The sequence below is a fragment of the Colias philodice genome, chromosome 19 (assembly GCF_061535455.1).
Source record: "Colias philodice isolate Cphi_HAF_F1 chromosome 19, ilColPhil1 Martin Lab GWU primary, whole genome shotgun sequence".
Taxonomy (NCBI): domain Eukaryota; kingdom Metazoa; phylum Arthropoda; class Insecta; order Lepidoptera; family Pieridae; genus Colias; species Colias philodice.
Window position 1 is genome coordinate 7,314,197 of NC_143104.1, and position 21,712 is coordinate 7,335,908.

The following is a 21,712-nucleotide window of genomic DNA, read 5'->3' on the forward strand; positions in this document are numbered from 1 at the left end:
CTCTTTATTAAAATACTTTGTAAAGTATACTGTATGTACATTGTACAATTGTACAGTATACATTAGACAGTATAAAATATTTTACGTCTTTAAATACATTCAAAAGAATAGTATTAACTGAAGAGTGATAAAAAATAAGAAGAACTATTTCAGTAATTACTATATACTTCATTTTGGTCTTTTCTATTTGTATTATTGAATTATTCGAATATAAAGCACCATCAAGATAAACTATCAATAAATAGCACAGTAAAACGATAAAATTGAGCTACGGCGTGCACTTAGATCATAAAATTTTGATCGAATTTAAACTAATTCGTGAATTAATGGCGCCGTTAACTCTGCTAGAGTAACATTTATTTATTCAAAGCGAGAAAATGGTACCAATTAGCGTCACCATTAAAACTTTATCGGATTCGGTTGCTTATTGAATTTGACTAATTTTGATTTGGACATATTTATTACAGATTTGCGACAGTATAATAATTAATTTAGAAGTTTATTCATTGATTTGTTATTAATATTAGTTACTAGTAGAGCAGCGCAGTTTCACCTGCGAACAAACACACGTGTAAAATATATCGCTCATGACGTGTTATTCTGATGTATCTGATGTAAACGTGTCTATAGCAAAGTTCCATTCAAATCCGTCAAGTAATTTTTACGTGAAAGAGTAACAAACATACATGGATGTACCATCCATCTTGTTTTAATGTGTTTTGGATACATTGAATGCTAGCAGTTAAATGATAAATAAATCTTTATAAATTTGAGTCGTAAATTTGGTTTATTTCTTGAGAAAGTTTTCTAAACTGCACCATTTATTTCTCAAGTCATTTGCTATATTGGAAGCGTATTTTTCAAATATACACCCTTGAAAGAATCGAGGAAGGCTTAAATTTTGTTATTTATTCCCCGCTGCAGTTCTAAACTTATAACGAGGCCGAGTTCATAACTTCAGGTGAATCTCAATTCTTCTCAATAGAGAAGAATATTTTAAGTACTATAAGTATTAAATATTAAATTTCCTTACCTTATTGATGCTTTTAAAATAATCACCGACATTGACGATATAAAAAAGCAAAGTTTAAATTAATTGTCGTACGTTATGATGAAATTTTGTAATACAATATGATAAAAACAGTAACCCAATTCACATAGAAACTGAAATTTAATTAGCTCGTTTGTTTTATCTTAGTAGCACATTTTTAATATTATCTACATTAATAACAAAATGCTTTCTTCTTTCAGGTAATTGAAGAACAACATGTTACGTATCGGAGGTTTTAATGGAATATCGTAGTCGCCAGAAAAAGATCAGTGGTAAAAATTGTTTGCTGAGAAGATTTGAACAAATTATCCACCTCATAATTGATATTTCAAATTTCTATCTAATTTAAAAATCAATTCTTTTACCGTGCTCAAAAATTCTACAACTGAACTCAAAAGTTATACACTAAAAAAAAGAACAATTTTTGTATTGTTCTCTAGAGAAAATATTAACATAGATAATGTTTTATCGAGGGCTTCTGAGATATCAATTTCTGTCACAATGATTTAAAAAATAAATCGGCTTACAATATTCGAACACTGATCATAATTAGTTCTCAAGATTGCGGATATTAGACTTTGCAAATGTTTCCCATAAACGGATATTGGCGGGAAGTATTCATTACTATGGGCTTTATATTTCTATAAATATACGGTTTAAAAATATAGTGGAAGTAATTAAGAAGTCTTTGGGGCGATTTTTAATCGTAACGAATACGTCAATAATACAGCATTGACGGAGGTTTAACCAATAAAATACTTATGCCTATTTCAGTGAAGTGTGGCACGTGTTATAACGTGGTTTGAAACTGTCGAGAAAGCCTCAATTACTTTCTACAAATGAACCGGTATCATTCAAAGATTTCCGAGATCTTTCGAACCCTTATCAAACGTTAAAAGGGACTCGATTAATGGAAATTCAATTTAAAATTCACTTAATCGGAGCTGAGATTATTCAAGACGTTTGATATAATGAAGCGATCAAGCTTGAATAAAAGTTTGATTCTTGGAAATATTTGATAATGATTTTGTACTTTAAAAACCACCATATTATAATGTTCATTGGGTATAAGCATAGACTACAATGTTAAAGCATTACCTATATTCTAATATTTTTTTACGGAACCAATACCTTTGTCAAATTGTAAGAAGGCGCGAGAATAGTCTTTTAATATGAGTCCATGTTATTAAGAGTTAAAATACATAAAAACATAATTTTTAAAATAGCACTGGACAAACGGTTGCAGTGGCAATTTCTTTCTTTTGCCATACAAATACAATGTACCATACCATACCATACCTACCATATTTTAGTTAATCAAATACTCCGAAAACTTTTGTTGTAATATACCTACCAAATGCCACATCCAACGGACAAAATGGCCATTGCAATTTAATAAACGTGAAACGTGAAAAAATAGTGATGGAATTAAGGCAAAAATCCTCGCGCACAGTGTAATTAAAAGTTGAGATTTTGCAAGCTTAATTATGTTAGCTCGTTTTGACGACTGAGATTCTCGTTTGCTCTAGTAATTGGGCACTCTATGCCTTTTATATTACATCTCCTGAATAAAATTTGCAAGCTTTTCAGCGAAAACATAACAGCTGTATAAAACAACGGAAAAGTTATAAGTGCAGGAAAGTATGTAGTTCCTTTTCATTGTAAAAAAAATGTAATGTAATGTTATTTTTTGCAGGTAACAGATGTTGAAATAAAGAGTATAATTTTCTATAGCATAAATTATTCTACTCGATAAGAATTTTATTCGTGATTAAATGGAATAACAAGTAGGTATAACATGCAAACAATTATTAATTTTCAGTGAATTAATTTTTATGTTATTGGTTGCGATTAATTTCGCTTCCATGTAACAATTAGTATCTATTTATTTTCTCGTCTAAAAAGTTTTTTGAATAATTTGATTTGTTATTGACATTTTTTGTTTTCTTTAATATTAAAATAGTGCCTACAAAATCACCGTATGTGTATGTATTAGATACTGTAACAATGTAACAAAAAATATGCTTTTCGCGACTCTTGTTTCCATAATACGCGGGATTCTCGCCAACTTTTCAAAAGTTAAAATATTTTCATAACACCAAGTCATACGAAAGCTTAAGAGCTATTGCCGCTAAAATGTGTAGTTTATGTTCGGGAAATAGCCATTGTAGAATAAAACTTGGGGAAATATGAAATTTTACAATAGTTTTAAAATATCTTGACTTAAGTTGGTAAGTTACGATATAACCTTTTATTCATAATTCTTACTTTAATATACGTGTACAATTTGATACCTAATTGAATTATCATCTATTTAGATTAAATAATAATTTTCAATTGTCATTGTTGCAAAAGCTTCAGTTCTTACAAGATTTTTTTTAAATGATTTGTTTCCAGAATATTCTGAAACTGTGATTTGCTAACATGGACCATATGTACAATGTACTCGTACAATTGAATTTATCAAGTTTTTGATCGTTGGCCATCGCATTATTCCTCTTTTTTAGTACTTTTTTATGATAACTGTAGTCGAATCTTATAATTATCGTTAAATTGATTAGTTAAATAACCTCGGTTGTTGAAATTAAAAAAATGGTTAATATATCAAAATAAGTTTTGATAACAAAATACACAGCTGCTGATTTAAGATGACCGAATACCGCACGCAAATGTTTTCAGAAACTTTTGAATCGACTTTATTATAATTCTGCAAATCATCTGGAAGTCTGAAAAAGGGGACACCAACAAAAGAATAATTGATTTTGTCGGATGGAGTTTCTTTGTTCTGCTTTCTTTGTTAAACTAAATTGCAGTGCGTGGGCTTATAAATGCGTGACTTCGGTTTAATTCTGTTTTCAACAAGAATATAAAGTTGTCTCTAGACGATAATGCAGCATGACATGCGTTACGTGGTGTCATGCATTTGATCGTTTAGATCGATGATTGAAATGCATGACATGCAAACTACGTGCTGTAAGCTGTTTGATGAACCTTTATATTTTCTATCCTGCAAGTATGGACGCATGGTCGTTTAGACATGCAAAAGCTTAGAGTTTTCATAAACTATAGTATCTACTATCACAAATCAAGGCTAGACGCGAAATGTATTAAAATGCATGATTCGATTTTTTGTCAGTCATGCAGCATGACAATTCACGTGCTTGTCATGCTTTCATTATCGTCTAGGGACTACTTTACGTAAATAATCTTACAAGAATCTATTTTCATTCGTTATTTTTGCATTTTCTGCTCGTACTAAGTTAGGCAAGATCAATCAAACAAATTTTATATCTCCGTTGTAATTTATGATCTGAAACAATAAATAAAGATTCATGAATGTTGAGTGTATGGAGTAAGTTTTCTTTATTTTCAAAGAATTGAATGCAATCAAAATACAATATGAATAGTGAACACTGAACATGTAAAATACCTACAATATTTTTTTTTTTTTTTTTTTTTTTTTTTTTTAAAGGCACCCGCCATCACAGGGTGTTCGCGCCACCTCTGGAATATTGTCCAGAGACGTTATTTTCATTTTTTTTTTTTTATTTATTTACAATCACAATTTATATCCACATAATAAATTAAAAATAGAATTATTACAAAATAAAAATATTACAAATACAAAATTAAATATTAAAATACTGGTAAATAAAATAAATAAAATAAATGCTACAACAATTGAAACTATCCCTAATATCACAGAATCACATCACACCCCATTATTTCGCTTATTGACTACTTCTACAATATATTTACAATATTTAAAGAAAGTATCCCTAAACTTATCCCCCAGGGCGGAAGGTAGATTCTCACCCGTCATCGCCATGCCTAATTTTTGTTCAATAGCATATCTATTGCTTGCAAAAATAGGGCACTCGAGTAACAGGTGAGGAACCGTCTCCTCTACTCCGGGCTGACATAGACACGACGGATTCTCCTTCAGCTTGAATCTGTTCAAGTAGAAGGCGAATCCGCCGTGACCAGTCAGTACTTGTGTGATGTGGTGTGTGATGTCTATTTTTCCGACTACTTTGTATGCAGCAGCAGCGCTTGGGAAAAAGAGCTTCGTGACTCCGGCCGTTCCTCCTACTTCGTATCTCCTATCCCATTCGCCAATCGTATCCTGTCTCAAGATACGCTTGACGAATGAAACAGGACACAGATCGTAATCCGGTTTCCTCCTCAACCCCAGAGCGGCCCCCTTGGCTAACTCGTCTGCCCGTTCGTTCCCCTTCAGCCCTGCGTGCGCCTTGATCCAAAACAGGGAGACCTCCCGCCTCTGCGATGCAGCTTTTCGGAGGGCCGCCCGTGTTTGCACAGCCAGGGGATGAGGGGAACTCAGGGTGACCGCCTGGAGCGCCGATCTGGAGTCGCTGAGGACACCGACCTTTGCCGCTCCACTCTTGCAGGCTATATCTACTGCTCTTTTGAGCGCAAGGAGCTCAGCCTGATAGACGGTACAATACGGCGACAATGCAAGCTTGATGGCCTTTGTCTCGATCGCACCTTCCCATACAGAAAGGGCGGCTCCGACTCGACCCTCAATCTTGCTGCCGTCCGTATAGATCCTATGGACGTGGCTGTCAACCACGTCGGCATAGGTGCCCTCATCTACCAAGACGAACCCCAGCTCTACCTGCTCTGCCGGATGTGGGTCCTCAATCGCGGGTGCCATTCGTTCCACCTCCCTGTCCCTCATCACCGCCGGGTGCGACACGCCCCTCTTGATCTCATAAAGCCTCGAAGCTTCGAGTATTCTGAGATCAAGAGGGAGTATCCCAGCCAACAGCAACGCAGAGTTCAGAGAGACAGTCCGATATGCTTTGCAGATCTTCTGGGCAAAACCTCGTTGAACGGTGTTGAGCCTCTTTCGGACCCCCATCCTTTCCGCTGTGGGCGCCCACGCTGCTGATGCATACAAGATAGTCGGTTCTATAACGGCGATATATATGGTCTTAACTACTTGGGGGTTAAGCCCCCAACTTACTCTGGCTGCTCTCGCTAACAGCTTGTAGCGGGCGATTGCCTTCTTACAAACGCTCCCGACATGGTCGTTGAATGTCAGGCCGCCATCAATAATTAGGCCCAGTATCTTAATATTATCGTAATATTGGATGTCCACACTCCCCAATGTAAGTCGTGGCTTGTCATATTTTAGTTTTCGTGTCGAGAGCAGGGCACATGTCTTGTGTGGCGCGAATTTCAGCTTGTTTCTGACACCCCATTCGTCAATTTTTGCTAATATGCGGTTTGCCTTGACCTCTACTTCTAAACCCGTATCTCCATCGAACACTAACACTATGTCGTCAGCAAACGCCTGACAGAACACTTCCATCTCCTCTAACATCCACAGCAGGGGATCCAGCAAGAGGTCCCACAGGAGTGGTCCACCTATGGACCCCTGTACGCACCCCTTGTTGGTCTCCCTACTTACTTCCACACCTGCATACCTTACGTTCACTCCCCTTTCACTCAGGTAGCTGCTAATCACCCGCCTCATGTTCACCGGACACCCAACTTCGGCCAACCGCACCTTTATGGCTGGCCACCAGGCGCTGTCGAAAGCTCCCTCTATGTCCAGCGAAACCACAACAGAAACCTTCTTCTCCTCCCTCTTATCTCTGATATGGTTCACTAGTCTATAGAGGGCGTCTTCGGTGCTCCTCTGTGGCATGAAACCATACTGGTGGGGGCTTATTTTGGGCAGCAAGTAGAACCTGAGTCGGGCGACCAACATCTTTTCGAAGATTTTGCCGAGAACAGGTAAGAGACCAATCGGTCGATAGGCTTTCGGTACCCGGTATGATTCCCTGCCCGGCTTTCTCAGGACCACCACAGTCGCCCACTTCCACTGTTTGGGGAAGTAGGCGACAGTGAGGCACCTGTTCAACAGCGCAAGGAACCACTCCGGGTTACAATCTACAGCGTGCTTGCAGATGTCGGCCGTGAGGCCATCCGCCCCGGGGGCCTTCTTGGGATTGAAGGACCTAACGGCTCCCTTCAACTCCTCCATGATGAAAGGAGGATCGTCCGGACCCATCGGCGGTTCGGTGTCCAAGGACTCCGCCCGCCGGCGCGTCAGACGATGTTCCTCACTTTCACCACTCTCCAAGTCCACGGGGTAGAAAGTCTCCGCCAACAGTTCTGCAGAGCTTCGGGCGTCGAGGGTTTCACCGCCCCTCGTAAGAGACAGATCCTCCTCTCTCCTAGTGGCTCTGTTCAGCACTCTGTAGATGCCCTCCCAGACCCCCTCTCTATCCTGTTTCCGGCAAAACTCCTTCCAGCTCTCGCATTGCGCATCTTTCACAGCCTTTTCATACTTCTCCTTTTGTTCAAGATACAATCCAACAACGCGGTTTCTGCGAACAAGTGCTGCGTTTCGGATCCTGCGTCTCCTCGTGGCAACTTCCTTTTTCATCTGCGCGAGCTCATCATTCCACCAAGACAAATTGAATTTTTGTGTGTGTTTTTTGGTCGGCATAGTGTTTCTGCATGTCTGTGTGATTGCTTGTGTGTAACTGTCTATTGCCTCGTCTATTTGTTGTGTGCTGTGTATTGTGTCTATGTCGTGTGTAGTCAATTGTCTGTCCGACATCAGCTGAGTCAGTTTCTCATGAAACTGAGTCCAGTTTGCCTTGCGTGTGTTAAATATGCGTGTAGTTCGTACTATGTTCGTGCCTGTGGATTTCTGTTGTCTGATGCCGAATGATATGCCGTTGTGGTCCGAGCTCGTGAGACCCTCCTCTACTCTCCAGTTGCCCACTCGGTTCAGCAGATCGTCGGAGCACGCTGTCACATCCACGTAGCTGGAGAATCTTTTCCCCCCTCTCACGGTGTCGAATGTTGGGATGTCCCCGGTGTTGAGTATGTGCATACCCATTGCTTCCAGTACAGCAGACATATCCCTACCTCGCTGGTCTTCCTTGTCGCCACCCCACCACGGGCTCTTTGCGTTCGCGTCGCCTCCCAGGACCATCTTATTGGAACCCAACTCTCTTCCTATCCGCATAAGATGGTCCAGGTAGGGCCCTATTGGCTTGTCGGGTTCGAAGTAGAAGGACACTACAATCATCTCCCAGGCTTTGGTTCTGAGGGTGGCCACAACAATATTGTTGTTGCTAAGGCGTGCATGTAGTTCGACGTCCAGTGAATCATCGAGTACCACTACAGACGCCTTAACTACTCCACCTCCTTCCCCATCGCACTGAAAGATCCTCACTCCATTGTATGTCCTCATACTCCGAGCCCCACCTACGTAGGGCTCTTGTAGTAACGCTGCGAATACCTACAATATTACGATTGGCATTTGATACATAGTACAAGAATTAAATTCTTGTACTATGCATAGTACAACTATGTATCAAATGCCAATCGTAATATTGTATTTATATGTATAATATTATAGATTGTGCTAGAGATTATGTTATTAGGCAATATATGTAACATCACATGTACGTAGTGAAATCCATTGTCCAATAGTTAGGTATTGAATACATTTGATATGCAAAGCAATCAGTGTTAAGCTTGTCTTGGCATTAATTTATACGTACGTATAATTTTCTAAAGTAATATATCATCATATTTAAAAAAAACGTAGCAATCCTCTTTTTTTCAGTTTTATGCTAAAAAAATATCGTAATATGTGGTTATTCAGTTGTTTTTTATGGAGAAAGGTATTAAATAAGTATGTTCAGTAATTAAAGATATAACAATAACGTACATAAAATATGATTTATTTATTATTTTTTCGAAAGCAATGGTCAAAATGAAATAAATTTTAATGGTGGTGATGTACAGGCTAATAGAGGTAAAAAAATGTTCAGTTATTCGATAGAACTTTCTTAAATGTCGTAATAATCGGTATTTCAGTCATTTATAGTTACGACTCATGGTCAGATGTGCATTCGATCCAGATTCAGCTTGAGACCACATCGCAATACGCAATACTAAATATAACTGGTCTTATTTTAGGCTCTTCCGCATGTAAGCTTTCATGTATTTTTATCGATGTGACTCAAATGCTCGCTGGCCGCTGCCTTAAAGTGCATCGCACTTGCATTAAAATAGATTCGCTGTCATGTGCTATAAATAATACGTGGAGAAATTATAAAAATATTGCGAAGAGGAATGTTTTAATGCAATTTATTTTGAAATGTTCTTTTATAATTATTCTTGAATGGATATATCGCCAGGACGTGGAAACGTTAATCATAATAATTATTACTTTAGATTCTATTGAATTTTGCATAATGCTACGCTTGAACCTTAAATTATAATAAAGAAAGACAATCCTTTTAGATAAATCTAATGAAGTTCTAACGAATTCTATTTCTTAATATCCAATTAAAGAACGTTATAATGATCTGAATATCAAATGTTATATTAATAATTTTAATGTGGTGGCCGATATTAATTCAGTTTTCATACAAGTATTTTCTATTTTCTCAACGGTATTTTAATGATAAGCGTAGAACATTAGAATAATAAAAGGAATCATACAGACAGGAGAAATTTGGTGCATTGCTAATAGGTACGCATTATAAAATGTAAATGTTTTGGGTTTACAAAGATAAACATCAAAAAAAAATTACCTTACAAATGGTGAATGAATTTATTCATCAGTAAGATGTACCCAGCACTGATTAAAACCTCTTGATAAGATATGAGAAGACCCTTTGAACCTTAATCGCATTGTGGTTTAAACAAACATGCTTGTAGTTACTGTGGTACTCCAGGGAGGGTTTGCTTTACATGTTAACCTAAATGGTGACCAATGAAATGATTATATTTTGGTCATGGACGTATAAAAAAAGACGGACGGTATATCGCCTAAATATTGAGTGAAGCCTAGTAATGGCGGCGAAACATCCATGCGTGTGTGCCATGTTGCCATGGCAACAGCTGTGTTGATGACAATGGCGGCTGTATTTTTTTCTATAAATTTTGCCGTAATAATTTTGTCATTAAAACATAAAAGAAATAACTTGCTTCCCTGTGGAATGTAATCCCTTGTGTTTTGTTATTTAAAATTGTACTGTTGCGACACCATTTAACCACGCAAGACGGCATTTTAAATATTTTTTGTGAAACAGTGACGCAGTTAATCAGTCGGTAGTTCACGACGTAATGGCGGCCGACTAGCTTACTATGGTGAGAGTGTGTGCGTGTTTATTGTCTTTACGCGATCGCTAGCTTACTATGGTGGCTTCACGTTGTTTGTTCGTAATACGGCGTCCGTCTTTTTTTATACGTCCATGATTTTGGTTCACTTTTCTATTTATAAAGGTAGGTATTTTAATTTGCTATTCTTATTCGTTATTCGTTCAGCAAATTAAAGTATCAGTATTATAGGATTACAATTTTTGTTTTGGAAGTATGTCGAATAAATTTCAATAATTTTTTATCCGAATGAATATCCGTTATGTACTTTAAAAATCTAAACATAGATACATAAGGGATAAATAGATAACGGAATGCAACTTGTTTTACACAGTTGTAGTGATATAAGGATATACTTATTCTTTGTCATCCTTTACGACGATCGATTTTGTTTAAGTGCTCTTATAGGATATAATTTTTCAAAACTCTCATACTTAACATTTTTGACGACTGTGGATTGAATCCACACCACATTCGATAAGCACTGAGCAAGAGAGGTGCTCTTTAAATTATATAATTGGCTAGATATATATTTGTCCATAATAATTGGTAATTCTCAATTATTTTACCTTGGTGTTTGTGAAATTTATGTAGGTAATTATAATGTTTAGTTTTATCAAATATTGCTGATTTTATAATTATCAAGCAATTAACTAAAATATTTTAAAATTGTATTTAAGCATCACTGAAAGTTTCCATTTAAAAATAAGGCAAGAAATATCTTTCGAGGTCCGAATGATTTTTTTAATTAATATTAATTATACTCATGCTTTGAATATAAATTGAGTCATATAATGCTTTCAACGAAGTATTTAACACTGAATATTCCTTCTAATAATGTATGGATACTTAAGAGATTTCAGAAGCTAAATTTTTAAATGCTTTACATATTAAATGTTTTTCTTTATGAAGCTCTTAATTAAATCCGTAAATCTTTACAGTCAAAGCACCGTATACTGGGTTCATTCATTTCCAACCTGCTTACCTTGAATTACATAATTATTTTCTTTTTCTATTTGATTCAATGTTATTTTCAAATAGCGCTCACAAAGATTTAGAATCACAATTTGTGAAGGAAAATATAATTTTGTTAAATAATTGAGGTTTTATATAAACTATATAAACTGATGAACTGATATATATATTAGCTGGTGTTAGAATTATCTGATAGTAAGTCGATATTTTATTTATTAAGGAAAGCCAATAAAGATGCATCATAACAAACGTACGATATTTAAAGTACAATAATTATCCACTAAAGTGTTTTACGACACTTACAAAGTTAATTGAAGACTTAATATTAATTTGATTATTATTATTATTATAATGTATACCCACATAACATTAAATAAATTTGCAATATTACAGATTATTTTTCCGACCCAAATATCGACCAATAGAATTGCATCATTCGACGTCACGTGGTACAAGTTACAACCTACATGGTATTATACTGATAATTTTTTGAAAATTTTCTCTGGTCGTTGACGTCAAACTGACAGGTTAAATTCAATTGTGAAATTATTGGCCGACATTTGGGACGGAAAAATAATCTCCCGAATACCACACGAGCTTCAAAATTATCTGGCATTTCCCTCAAGGTTCCCTGCAAACAAATAAAGTCGTCAAGTTTTTCAGGAAAAATCACTCGCGCTTCGCGCTCGTGATTTTTTAACCTTGACTAAAAACTTGACTCCTTCATTTGTTTGCAACGAACCTATCGGAAAATACCCGATAATTTTGAAGCTCTTGTGGTATTATAAGTGATTATTTTTCCGACCCAAATATCGACCAATAGAATTGCACCATTCGACGTCACGTGGTACAACCTACATGGTATTATACTGATAATTTTTTGAAAATTTTCTCTGGTCGTTGACGTCAAACTGACAGGTTCAATTCAATTGTGAAATTATTGGCCGACATTTGGGACGGAAAAATAATCTCCCGAATACCACACGAGCTTCAAAATTATCTGGCATTTCCCTCAAGGTTCCCTGCAAACAAATAAAGTCGTCAAGTTTTTCAGGAAAAATCACTCGCGCTTCGCGCTCGTGATTTTTTAACCTTGTCTAAAAACTTGACTCCTTCATTTGTTTGCAACGAACCTATCGGAAAATACCCGATAATTTTGAAGCTCTTGTGGTATTATAAGTGAAAACTCGCACTAATCGAGTTAAACTTTTCAATTTACGTATAAAAAGGATTCTCAGAACTATTAACGACGTAAGATAAAGCTTCAAGCACGTTAATAGAATCCTACCAATGCTTTTTGAAAGCGGAAACTTTGGAATAAATACGAAAAGGCCAGTATCTCACATTTCCATAGCATAGAGATAATTAAATTTCTATTAAGGATTGAAATTAAACTCGTTTCCAGTCGATAAATCGCTCAACGTACAAAAGAACATTTAATTAAATTACATTAATAAGATTACTGTAGAGTTGTAATTGTAGAGTTTTCGATTAAACAAAAATTAATTAATTATGATTGCTTACAGAATTACAGACTTTTTCTATTCATAACAAATGATGAATGAACGTATTAGTAAATATCGTGGTGCATATTTATGTTTATCATTCGATGCTCTTAAAAATATAGTTAATTTCAGTTCCTCTTTAAAATAAGGAAAATACGACTTCAGGGAATTACGGAATCTACATAATATTAAGTGGTATTGAAGACGACTTTATGGACTTCAAGTGCGTGTCGAAATTAATTCTCGGAAGGTCTCCTATAGAATATCTTAAAACCATATTATTGCTTTTGAATACATGATATTTCTAAAACAAGAGTAAAGGTAAATAAATTGTAGTACATTTTTTAAAGAAAGTGATACTTACCCTTTGTTTTTTACAGTGACCATAAGGTTCTATGAAATAGTTGCTTTGTGAATTGCTCATATTCAATTTAATTTTATTAAAAAAGCGCGTTTTTGTAGATTTAGGTTGAAATATGGCATAATATAATTAAATATAAATTATTGTTAAATAATAAATTATTATTTCTTATGATTCATAGACCAAAGTTTTCTTCACCATTCAACAACTCTAACCGAGATGTTCTTATCAACTTGGTAAAGGAAGAAAAAACATTTGTATTAGGTACCTACATTACAATATGTTATACTTAACTGGTAGGTTTTTTTTGATAGGATAATTATCATATCCTCGCTTCATATTCTCTTATTAAATATAAAATGTATTATGTCTAGAAAATATTAGTGGTTGAAAGTTTAACTTAGGTAATATAATTAAACAAACTTTTGTTTACAAGTTAAAACTTATTTTGAATAAACCTTGAGGATAATATTTTAATAACAAGTCAACCTTCATACCCTTTATAATCTGTCAGATTACGTTCCTAATGAACATTGAACGAAAGATGAATTTCATACCATTAGTTAGAAGCTTTGAAACGGACTCTGCTATTTTAATTAAGAAATTGTTTATAATTTATAAAGAAATTTTCTACAAAATTAAGTAAGTACTATTTAGATTTGTGCGCTATTTTTTCAGTTCAACCTTTGCGAAGCAGATTTTTCTGCTTAATCACGGTGTGGCTAAAATTATAAGCAGATACTAAATGGCTACAGTTTACTAGAACGTCAGGTATTTTTGTTAATTTTAATGCTTAATACGTAATTCTCTTTCCTTAAATTCTCTTTCATTTACAATAATTCCATTTAGTAATCTTGTAGAGATATAAACTGTATTTGTATTTCAGTTAAACGTTCCTTATTTATCCCTAAACTTATTTATTTTCTTGAACGACATGCGACCTTTATTCTGTGAAAATTATTAAAAATAAAAAAATACTATAAATGCGAAAGTTTGTGAGGATGGATGTATGTGTATGTGTAGGTGTGTATATGTAGGTGTGTATGTTTGTTACTCTTTCACGCAAATACTACTGAACCGATTACAATAAAATTTTGCACACATAACTTGGATTAACACATAGGATAGGTTTTATCCCGGAAATCCCACGGGAACGGGAACTATGGGGGTTTTTCTTTGAAAACACGGTCGAAGCCGCGGGCTGCTAGCTAGATATAAATTGAAATTTGAACTTAAATAATTTCGTAGGCTACGTATGTAGGTGTAACCCATAATTTATTATGTTGTGCATTTGTTGTTATTTCGCCATATTGAAGTTGAGTATTTGAATAATAAATTCTGTTCATAGTGTGAGTGAATTGTACGCTTAGCGCTCGCTAATTGCTCCCGTATTTAACACATATTTACCTGCTTGTTTCACTTTTATTTAACTTCGCACGACACCTTTGTATACTGCAAAAATACTTCTGTACTAATCACGAACATATTGCACAATATTTTAATAAAATTATTATTAGGAATTATAAGAAAGTAACAGTAGTGCCTTTTAAATATAGAAAATATTGTTCGCAACTTTTACCAATATTTCAAGACATTGCCTTCGCAAAATCTGTTTACATTTTATCAAAAGATAAGGTGCGTCAATAAATATGTTCATACATTTTTTATTATAAATAACGTAGGTAGCTGTGAAATTACAAAGAGATATTTCTAAAAAAGGCAGCGTCACTCAGTGTCGCAAACTAATGGGATCAGAGATTTGTAGAGAAAATACAAGATAAAAAAAAATGGTGCGTATTATTGACCAAAACCAAAACCAAAATAATGTTTATATTATTTTTGGTTGTAAAGAAAATATCGGACTCTCTAAATACCAATGTGTTAAATAATAGACTCCATAAAATACACTGTGGTTGTGTTTTGTTATATTGTTGGGAAGCCTAGTTTAAAATTACCTTCTTTAAAAATCGAACCAGTTTAGAAGACAATACAGAAATAGGTATTGAACTTCTTTATGTATTAACGACGGTATTAAGTACGAGTATTCATTTATGTGAAAAAGAACATACGTTCAAATACAATTCATACATTCTATTTGTAAGCCTTACTGAATAACAACAAAGAAAATGAAAAAGCAAAGAATGCATCGCGACGACACACTGAGTAAATGAGATACGGGTGAGGTGAAAATTACTTGCTTGGATTTTCCGTATACATTTCTTATGTGCATGTAGGACTGTAGGTCTTGATAGAAAATGAAGTTCGCTAAAACTGTATAAAAGCCTAGTAGTGTTATGTAAATGTTGTATTTTAGTTTGGATTTTAAAGTGGAATCGTATATATATTTTCCTGTATGATTGTTATGTACAATTCGAATGTCAGGATAAATAATTTGAATAATTCGCGTCTGAATTTATTTAAAACGTATTAAATGTATATTTTAAACTAGCCGCTCCGCGCGGTTTCACCCCCGTGGCTCCTCTCCTGTTGGTCGTAGAGTGATGGTATATATATAGCCTTATAGCCTTCCTCGATAAATGAGCTATCTAACACCGAAAGAATTTTTCAAATCGGACCAGTAGTTCCTGAGATTAGCGCGTTCAAACAAACAAACAAACAAACTCTTCAGCTTTATAATATTAGTAAAGATGACTAATTGATTTCCGAAATTCCCTTAAAAAAATTCCAAGTTTAAATTTAACATAATATGGTATTTATATTGAAAATATTGATCTTAAACTTGTCGTATTCAACGAAGAATATAAAGTGTGCTAATTTGTATAGAGATAATAAATGTGTTATCTAGACAAACAACAATCTAGGATCATTAAAGCTTAGTCGACTTGAGGTTCAGTCTTGCGACCATTATTTTGCAATGCAAATTTAATCTTCAATATAACAGTGTATGGCGCCGGCATAACTCAATTATCGGTTATAGCAATATAGACTTTAACGTGATTAACATAGGATAAATATTGTTATGAATCTAATTACGCCTGTATAAAGGGAAGCGTAGCATTTGGTTTTTCCATCAAAAGAACGATATTGATTGTAAAGTGCTCTCTAATTGGAAGGTTGTACATTTTTGGAACATTTTATTTTATTTTTATTTCCGTTTTATCTATTTTAATGTAATATTTTGTGTTGATTAAAATGAAATTGTAACAAATTGTATGGAAAAGTTATTTGATATTTATAACAACACGATTATGACTATTTTAGCTAAGTATTTAGTCTTGAGCTAAAAGTAGGTCAATTATAATGAAAAATTAAAAGTTGGAAGGATTTTTTTCTAAAATGGTCTGTCTTATTCTAATTCAATTTGTGGCGTAACTCTACTTTATAATTTAAGTTAACAATAATATGACACTTAATAAAAATTTATATTAATAATGATGATTACTGAATGATAATTTCCCATAATTATTATTCTACTAAAATATTCCTTTCCCAACTTGTATTATAATCTGAGTGCAATTAAAGTTCTTATCAAAGGAACATTTAAATCTGTAACTCCTGATCAAGATAAGTGATAAGGTACGTTAAATAAAACTGAGACAAAGAAACAAAAGGCTCATTTTTGAAAACCCCATTAAAAGTTTGAAAACTGATTTGTGACTTAAATCCAATTCAAAGTTTTTATAGATTTCATCTGAGGCTTTATAATTTTTAAATGTATTATCTCGTTTCATTCTCATTGCCTACGTTTTTAAGTTCATAAGGGAATTTGTATAATTTTACTTCATATTTCTATTCAATATTTTTTGTAAAAGAATAAGTCATTAGCGAGCTTTCCCTTTGTTTTAGGATAAAAGAAACAATAAACGAAATTGTACTGTTTGAACTTGGAACCATATTATCGTCTAACACGATGGAAATCTATTTATACTTCATCAAAACGGAAAATAGAATATTATTGTTATTTGTTTTAAATAAACGCACTGAAATGTCTCGATTTATAACAAAAACATAACAACGTCTCAGAAAAATATTAGTGGAAATCAAAAATAGGTTAAGTACTATGTAGTACAGGTACATTCTAGGGCAACGCGCTCCATCTTAGGCCACATCTCATCTTATCATCAGGCGAGATCGTGGCCAAGCGCTCCCCTATAATTGTACTGTAAAAAAAGTACTATTGCTCTTTCATAAAGGAATTAAGTAATATTTTTAGCCATTTAATCATAAAATGTAAATTTTCTTAGAGCTTTTAGTTTAGTTTTTTTACAAAAATGTTTTACGTAGTACAAAGTTTGAAAACATGCTTTGGAAGTCTAGTTCTTAATTTTATCGTAAAGATGCCTTCAATTTTTTTTCCTATGTTACCAGTTAATTAGCTTCCTGAGTTTATTTTTAATTACTGTCGAGTACACGGTATCTTTATCCGTCTAAGCTCAATCACTAGATATAAACCACCACAATTTTCAAAATGATTCGACAAAATTTTCAAGTTATTTTTTTTCTTGTAGTTTATTGTTTAATATCAACATATTTTAATATAATAATAGAGCAAAACTGAACTCGTGTTGACATTTAAATTCGACATATTCTACAGTTGAAAGTAACGTAAATAATCTTAATACTATTATAAAGGCGAAAGTTTGTATGGATGTTTGTTACTCTTTCACGTAAAAACAACGAACCGATTACAATGAAATTTAGCACACATATAGAGGGTAACTTGGATTAACACATAGGATAGGTTTTATCCCGGAAATCCCACGGGAACGGGAACTATGCGGGTTTTCCTTTGAAAATGCGGGCGAAGCCGCGGGCGGAAATCTAGTATAATATAAATAAAAAGTTCAATTTCATTTTCAGGTTCCATATCTTTGTTATTTACAGTCAACGTAAATCTAGGTTTTACTATACGTTTCCTCGATGTTCTATTAATTACTACATAGGTCGTGAGTACCATAACTCAAATACAGTTTCAAAAATATAACCTTCATCTATTTATAATTTCGGGTTTCGTCACGCACGCCTTGGTTTACTATTTTAGTAGTAATATTTGGAGGTAGGTATATTGCTCGTAGGAAATTCGATAAATTATAAACCTAAGTTTAATACTTTTAGGCGTAGCACTAATTTTAATATGCTCATAATAAGATTATAAATATGTGTGATAGTTGCATAAAGTTTTATAAATACTTTATTCCATAATAATATTGTATGATCATAATATTTATTATTTATTAGTTTTCTATAGGAATTAAGAATTGTGATAATCATATTTTCATTTAACAAAAAATCTAACCTTACGATAAAATCATATGAATTATAACATTGTACGCGAAACTTTCAGAGCCACTTACAATGAATTTATTTATATACAAATAACCTTAGGCGTTTTGAACGAGGTCTCGGCAAGTTATGACATATTGTTGTACTAATGTTCGTTTGAAATGCTTTGCGTAGGGGAGACCGGGTACAAAAGTAACACTTTGTACTTGTACCTTGATTTCTGACTGGGTGTTACTGTTATCATTAAATTTATATAACCACATATAAATTTAGTTTATATTCTTTACACTAGCAACTCAATTTATTATATTATGTAGTGTTTTATATTAATAAAATAAATTTAAAAAAAAATCGTGAGTTGTTACTTTCGACCCCGTAAGCAGGTCGAAAGTAACACGTCGTGGGTCGAAAGTAACAAGGCAAAGGGGTAGATAATTAATACAATATTATGATGGTAAATCAACAAATTATTTGTTTAAAGACTTTGTATTAATAACACATATCAAATCTTGTATTTTAAATATAATACTTACAAATATAATACAAAACAATCGATAAAAAATATTCGAAGTTCAAGTAATGAGATTAATTAAGGGAATCATTCTTGTATAATTAAAAATTCTCCATCCTGCATCCATCCACTAGCATTCCCATCTCCAGCACAACCAACAGGACCCTCGGCAATACGAAAAAAGCGGAATGTGTTCTCCTAGAGCATTAATGGCAACAGCAACAGTTACTAATTTTCCAGGCTCTGCTAAGGTTATGGCACCTACTTGTTCAATCCCTTGTTAATCTACAATTTTGCTAGGTTTTTGGACAGTGGTCACCCCTGTCTCGTCCATATTCCAAATATATTTTGGCTCAAATTGGTACCTTTCCCAATACCTCAGCAAGGTTATCAAAAAAATTATTCATATTATGCTTGTTGACGGAGATAACTGAAAATAAACTGCAGAGCACTCGATTAAATAGTCGCGTAGATTACTTTACTTGTTATTAGTAAATCTCGATCGACGCTGGTAGCTGTATTACCGGTAACTAGTATTACCGGCTTTTATTTTTTTTTATAAATCTATATAATGTTACATGGCAAATACATATTATATTTTTGCAAGGCCTCTAATTGTTGCACCATCTTTCAAAATGCTCTTCAGCCGTGTCGCAGTAGTTCTAATGCGTTGTCGCGGCATTATGTTGAAGTAAAGATGTACATAAAAATATACATAATCATAATGGGACAAAAATAACATGTTACTTTTGTACCCATAGGGCTATGTTACTTTTGTACCCGTCTATATTTTTGCCAAGACGTGCAACAAAACTTTAAAACGGAACGTGCTGCATAAAAATGATTTTGAGCAATGTACAATTACTCTAATCAAGAATGGATATGCAAACATTCAGATTTCTATCATCCTTTTAAGACTACGTAAACGTTTAATAAAAAAATGTCGAAAATCTTACTTTTGATTCGTGAAAACACGTATCGTCTTGTCACACAGCCTAACAGCGCGTGGCGCACGTGGCGAATGAATACAATTAAGGGGGCCACTCTCGGCTATCGCCTGACAGAGGCTAAGCGGTGTTCGCCCATTGGATAAATCTAGAGAGCATTTGTTACTTTCGACCCACTGTTACTTTTGTACCCGGTCTCCCCTATCATGTATTTTTATTGCGAGTAAAATTTATTAATATGCCTTTTGCAAAGCATACGTTTATATTCTCAACCACATTTTCTGAAATAAGGATAAATGAGCCATGCAATGCTACGTGGTTTATAAAAACAGAAAATACAGTACAGTTCATAGTGTCCTGTGAAAATAATTTATAATAATTTGTTCGTGTGATTCTGAATTGATCATAGTTATATTTTAATTCGGTGTCAATTATTAAAGTATATTTAAAAAGTATTTGTAGGTAGGTATTTTAAATAAACTTTTTTATTTTATATTTATACAGGGTGTCCCAAAAAGTAGTGATGAACGGAAGCTGGGAGGTAGAGGACCTAGAGGGCTATTCGAGTCACCCCCATGTATGTTATGTGATTTTTCGTATTTTCGGAGTTATGACATTTTTTTTCAATTTTTCACCTATCGCCGAGTACGATGATATTTTCACTCATGGTGACGTCAGTTATTGCGCTAGATACTTGATTTTTTTTGTTTGCTAAGATGAAAGATAGGCCAATTCAGTATGGTAATATTTACTATCGTTAGATCTTCGAATGGAATAAAAAAAGGAATTAAATGCCAAGAAAGATAAAATTACCCAGTATGTTCACCACTTCAAGGGCCCGTAAAAAAATAAAATCACATAAAAAAAAGTTTTCCGTTTGGCTTTTAAAAACTTGCTCTATCTATCAGGTAGCTACCCTGAAAATTTCATTTTATTATTCAGAAGGCTTCAATCGAAAAATTTAAATCTAAATGTGGTAAGTGCAAAAATTGAATTAACATTATGATCAATAAAAACAAATTAAAACCAATAACAAGGTGTTTAATTTTTAAAATGACCCCGCTGTTGCTCAGTGCAAGTGCGACATCACCGTAAAAAAGTTGTCTTTTAAATGTCTGAATGCCCTTTTATCATTTTAAATGGTTTCTTCTGCTACTATGAATTTTCGGGTTATTTCGTTCAAATTAATATAGATAGAGCAAGTTTTTAAAAGCCAAACGGAAAACTTTTTTTATGTGATTTTATTTTTTTACGGGCCCTTGAAGTGGTGATGTTCACCAGTCACCACTGGGTAAGTTTATCTTTCTTGGCATTTAATTCTTTTTTTTATTCCATTCGAAGATCTAACGATAGTAAATATTACGATATTGAATTGGCCTATCTTTCAGCTAAGCAAACCTGCCTGAAAATCTCCGTGTGAAAATCTCTGTGTGAAAATCTCTATGTGAAAATCTCCGTGTGAAAATCTCCGTGTGACAATCTTCGTGTGAAAATCTGTGTGAAAATCTCTGAGTGAAAATCTCTTTGTGAAAATCTCCGTGTGAAAATCTCCGTGTGACAATCTCCGTGTAAAAATCTCCGTGTGAAAATCTCTGTGTGAAAATCTCTGTGTGAAAATCTCTGTGTGAAAATCTCTGTGTGAAAATCTCTGTGTGAAAATCTCTGTGTGAAAATCTCTGTGTGAAAATCTCTGTGTGAAAATCTCTGTGTGAAAATCTCTGTGTGAAAATCTCTGTGTGAAAATCTCTGTGTGAAAATCTCTGTGTGAAAATCTCTGTGTGAAAATCTCTGTGTGAAAATCTCTGTGTGAAAATCTCTGTGTGAAAATCTCTGTGTGAAAATCTCTGTGTGAAAATCTCTGTGTGAAAATCTCTGTGTGAAAATCTCTGTGTGAAAATCTCTGTGTGAAAATCTCTGTGTGAAAATCTCTGTGTGAAAATCTCTGTGTGAAAATCT

At 34.0% G+C, this 21,712-nt stretch overlaps 2 protein-coding genes across 4 annotated transcripts in view; one reads left to right on the forward strand and one right to left on the reverse strand.

Moving 5' to 3' along the window:
- SK (small conductance calcium-activated potassium channel) overlaps positions 1-21,712 on the forward strand; it is a 219,463-nt gene that overhangs the window by 41,870 nt on the left and 155,881 nt on the right. The window lies entirely within an intron of this gene.
- LOC149480035 (uncharacterized) lies at positions 4,526-6,354 on the reverse strand. Its single transcript, XM_089707351.1, has one exon. The coding sequence runs from the start codon at positions 5,934-5,936 to the stop codon at positions 4,764-4,766; it is 1,173 nt and encodes a 390-aa protein (XP_089563477.1). The 5' UTR covers positions 5,937-6,354; the 3' UTR covers positions 4,526-4,763.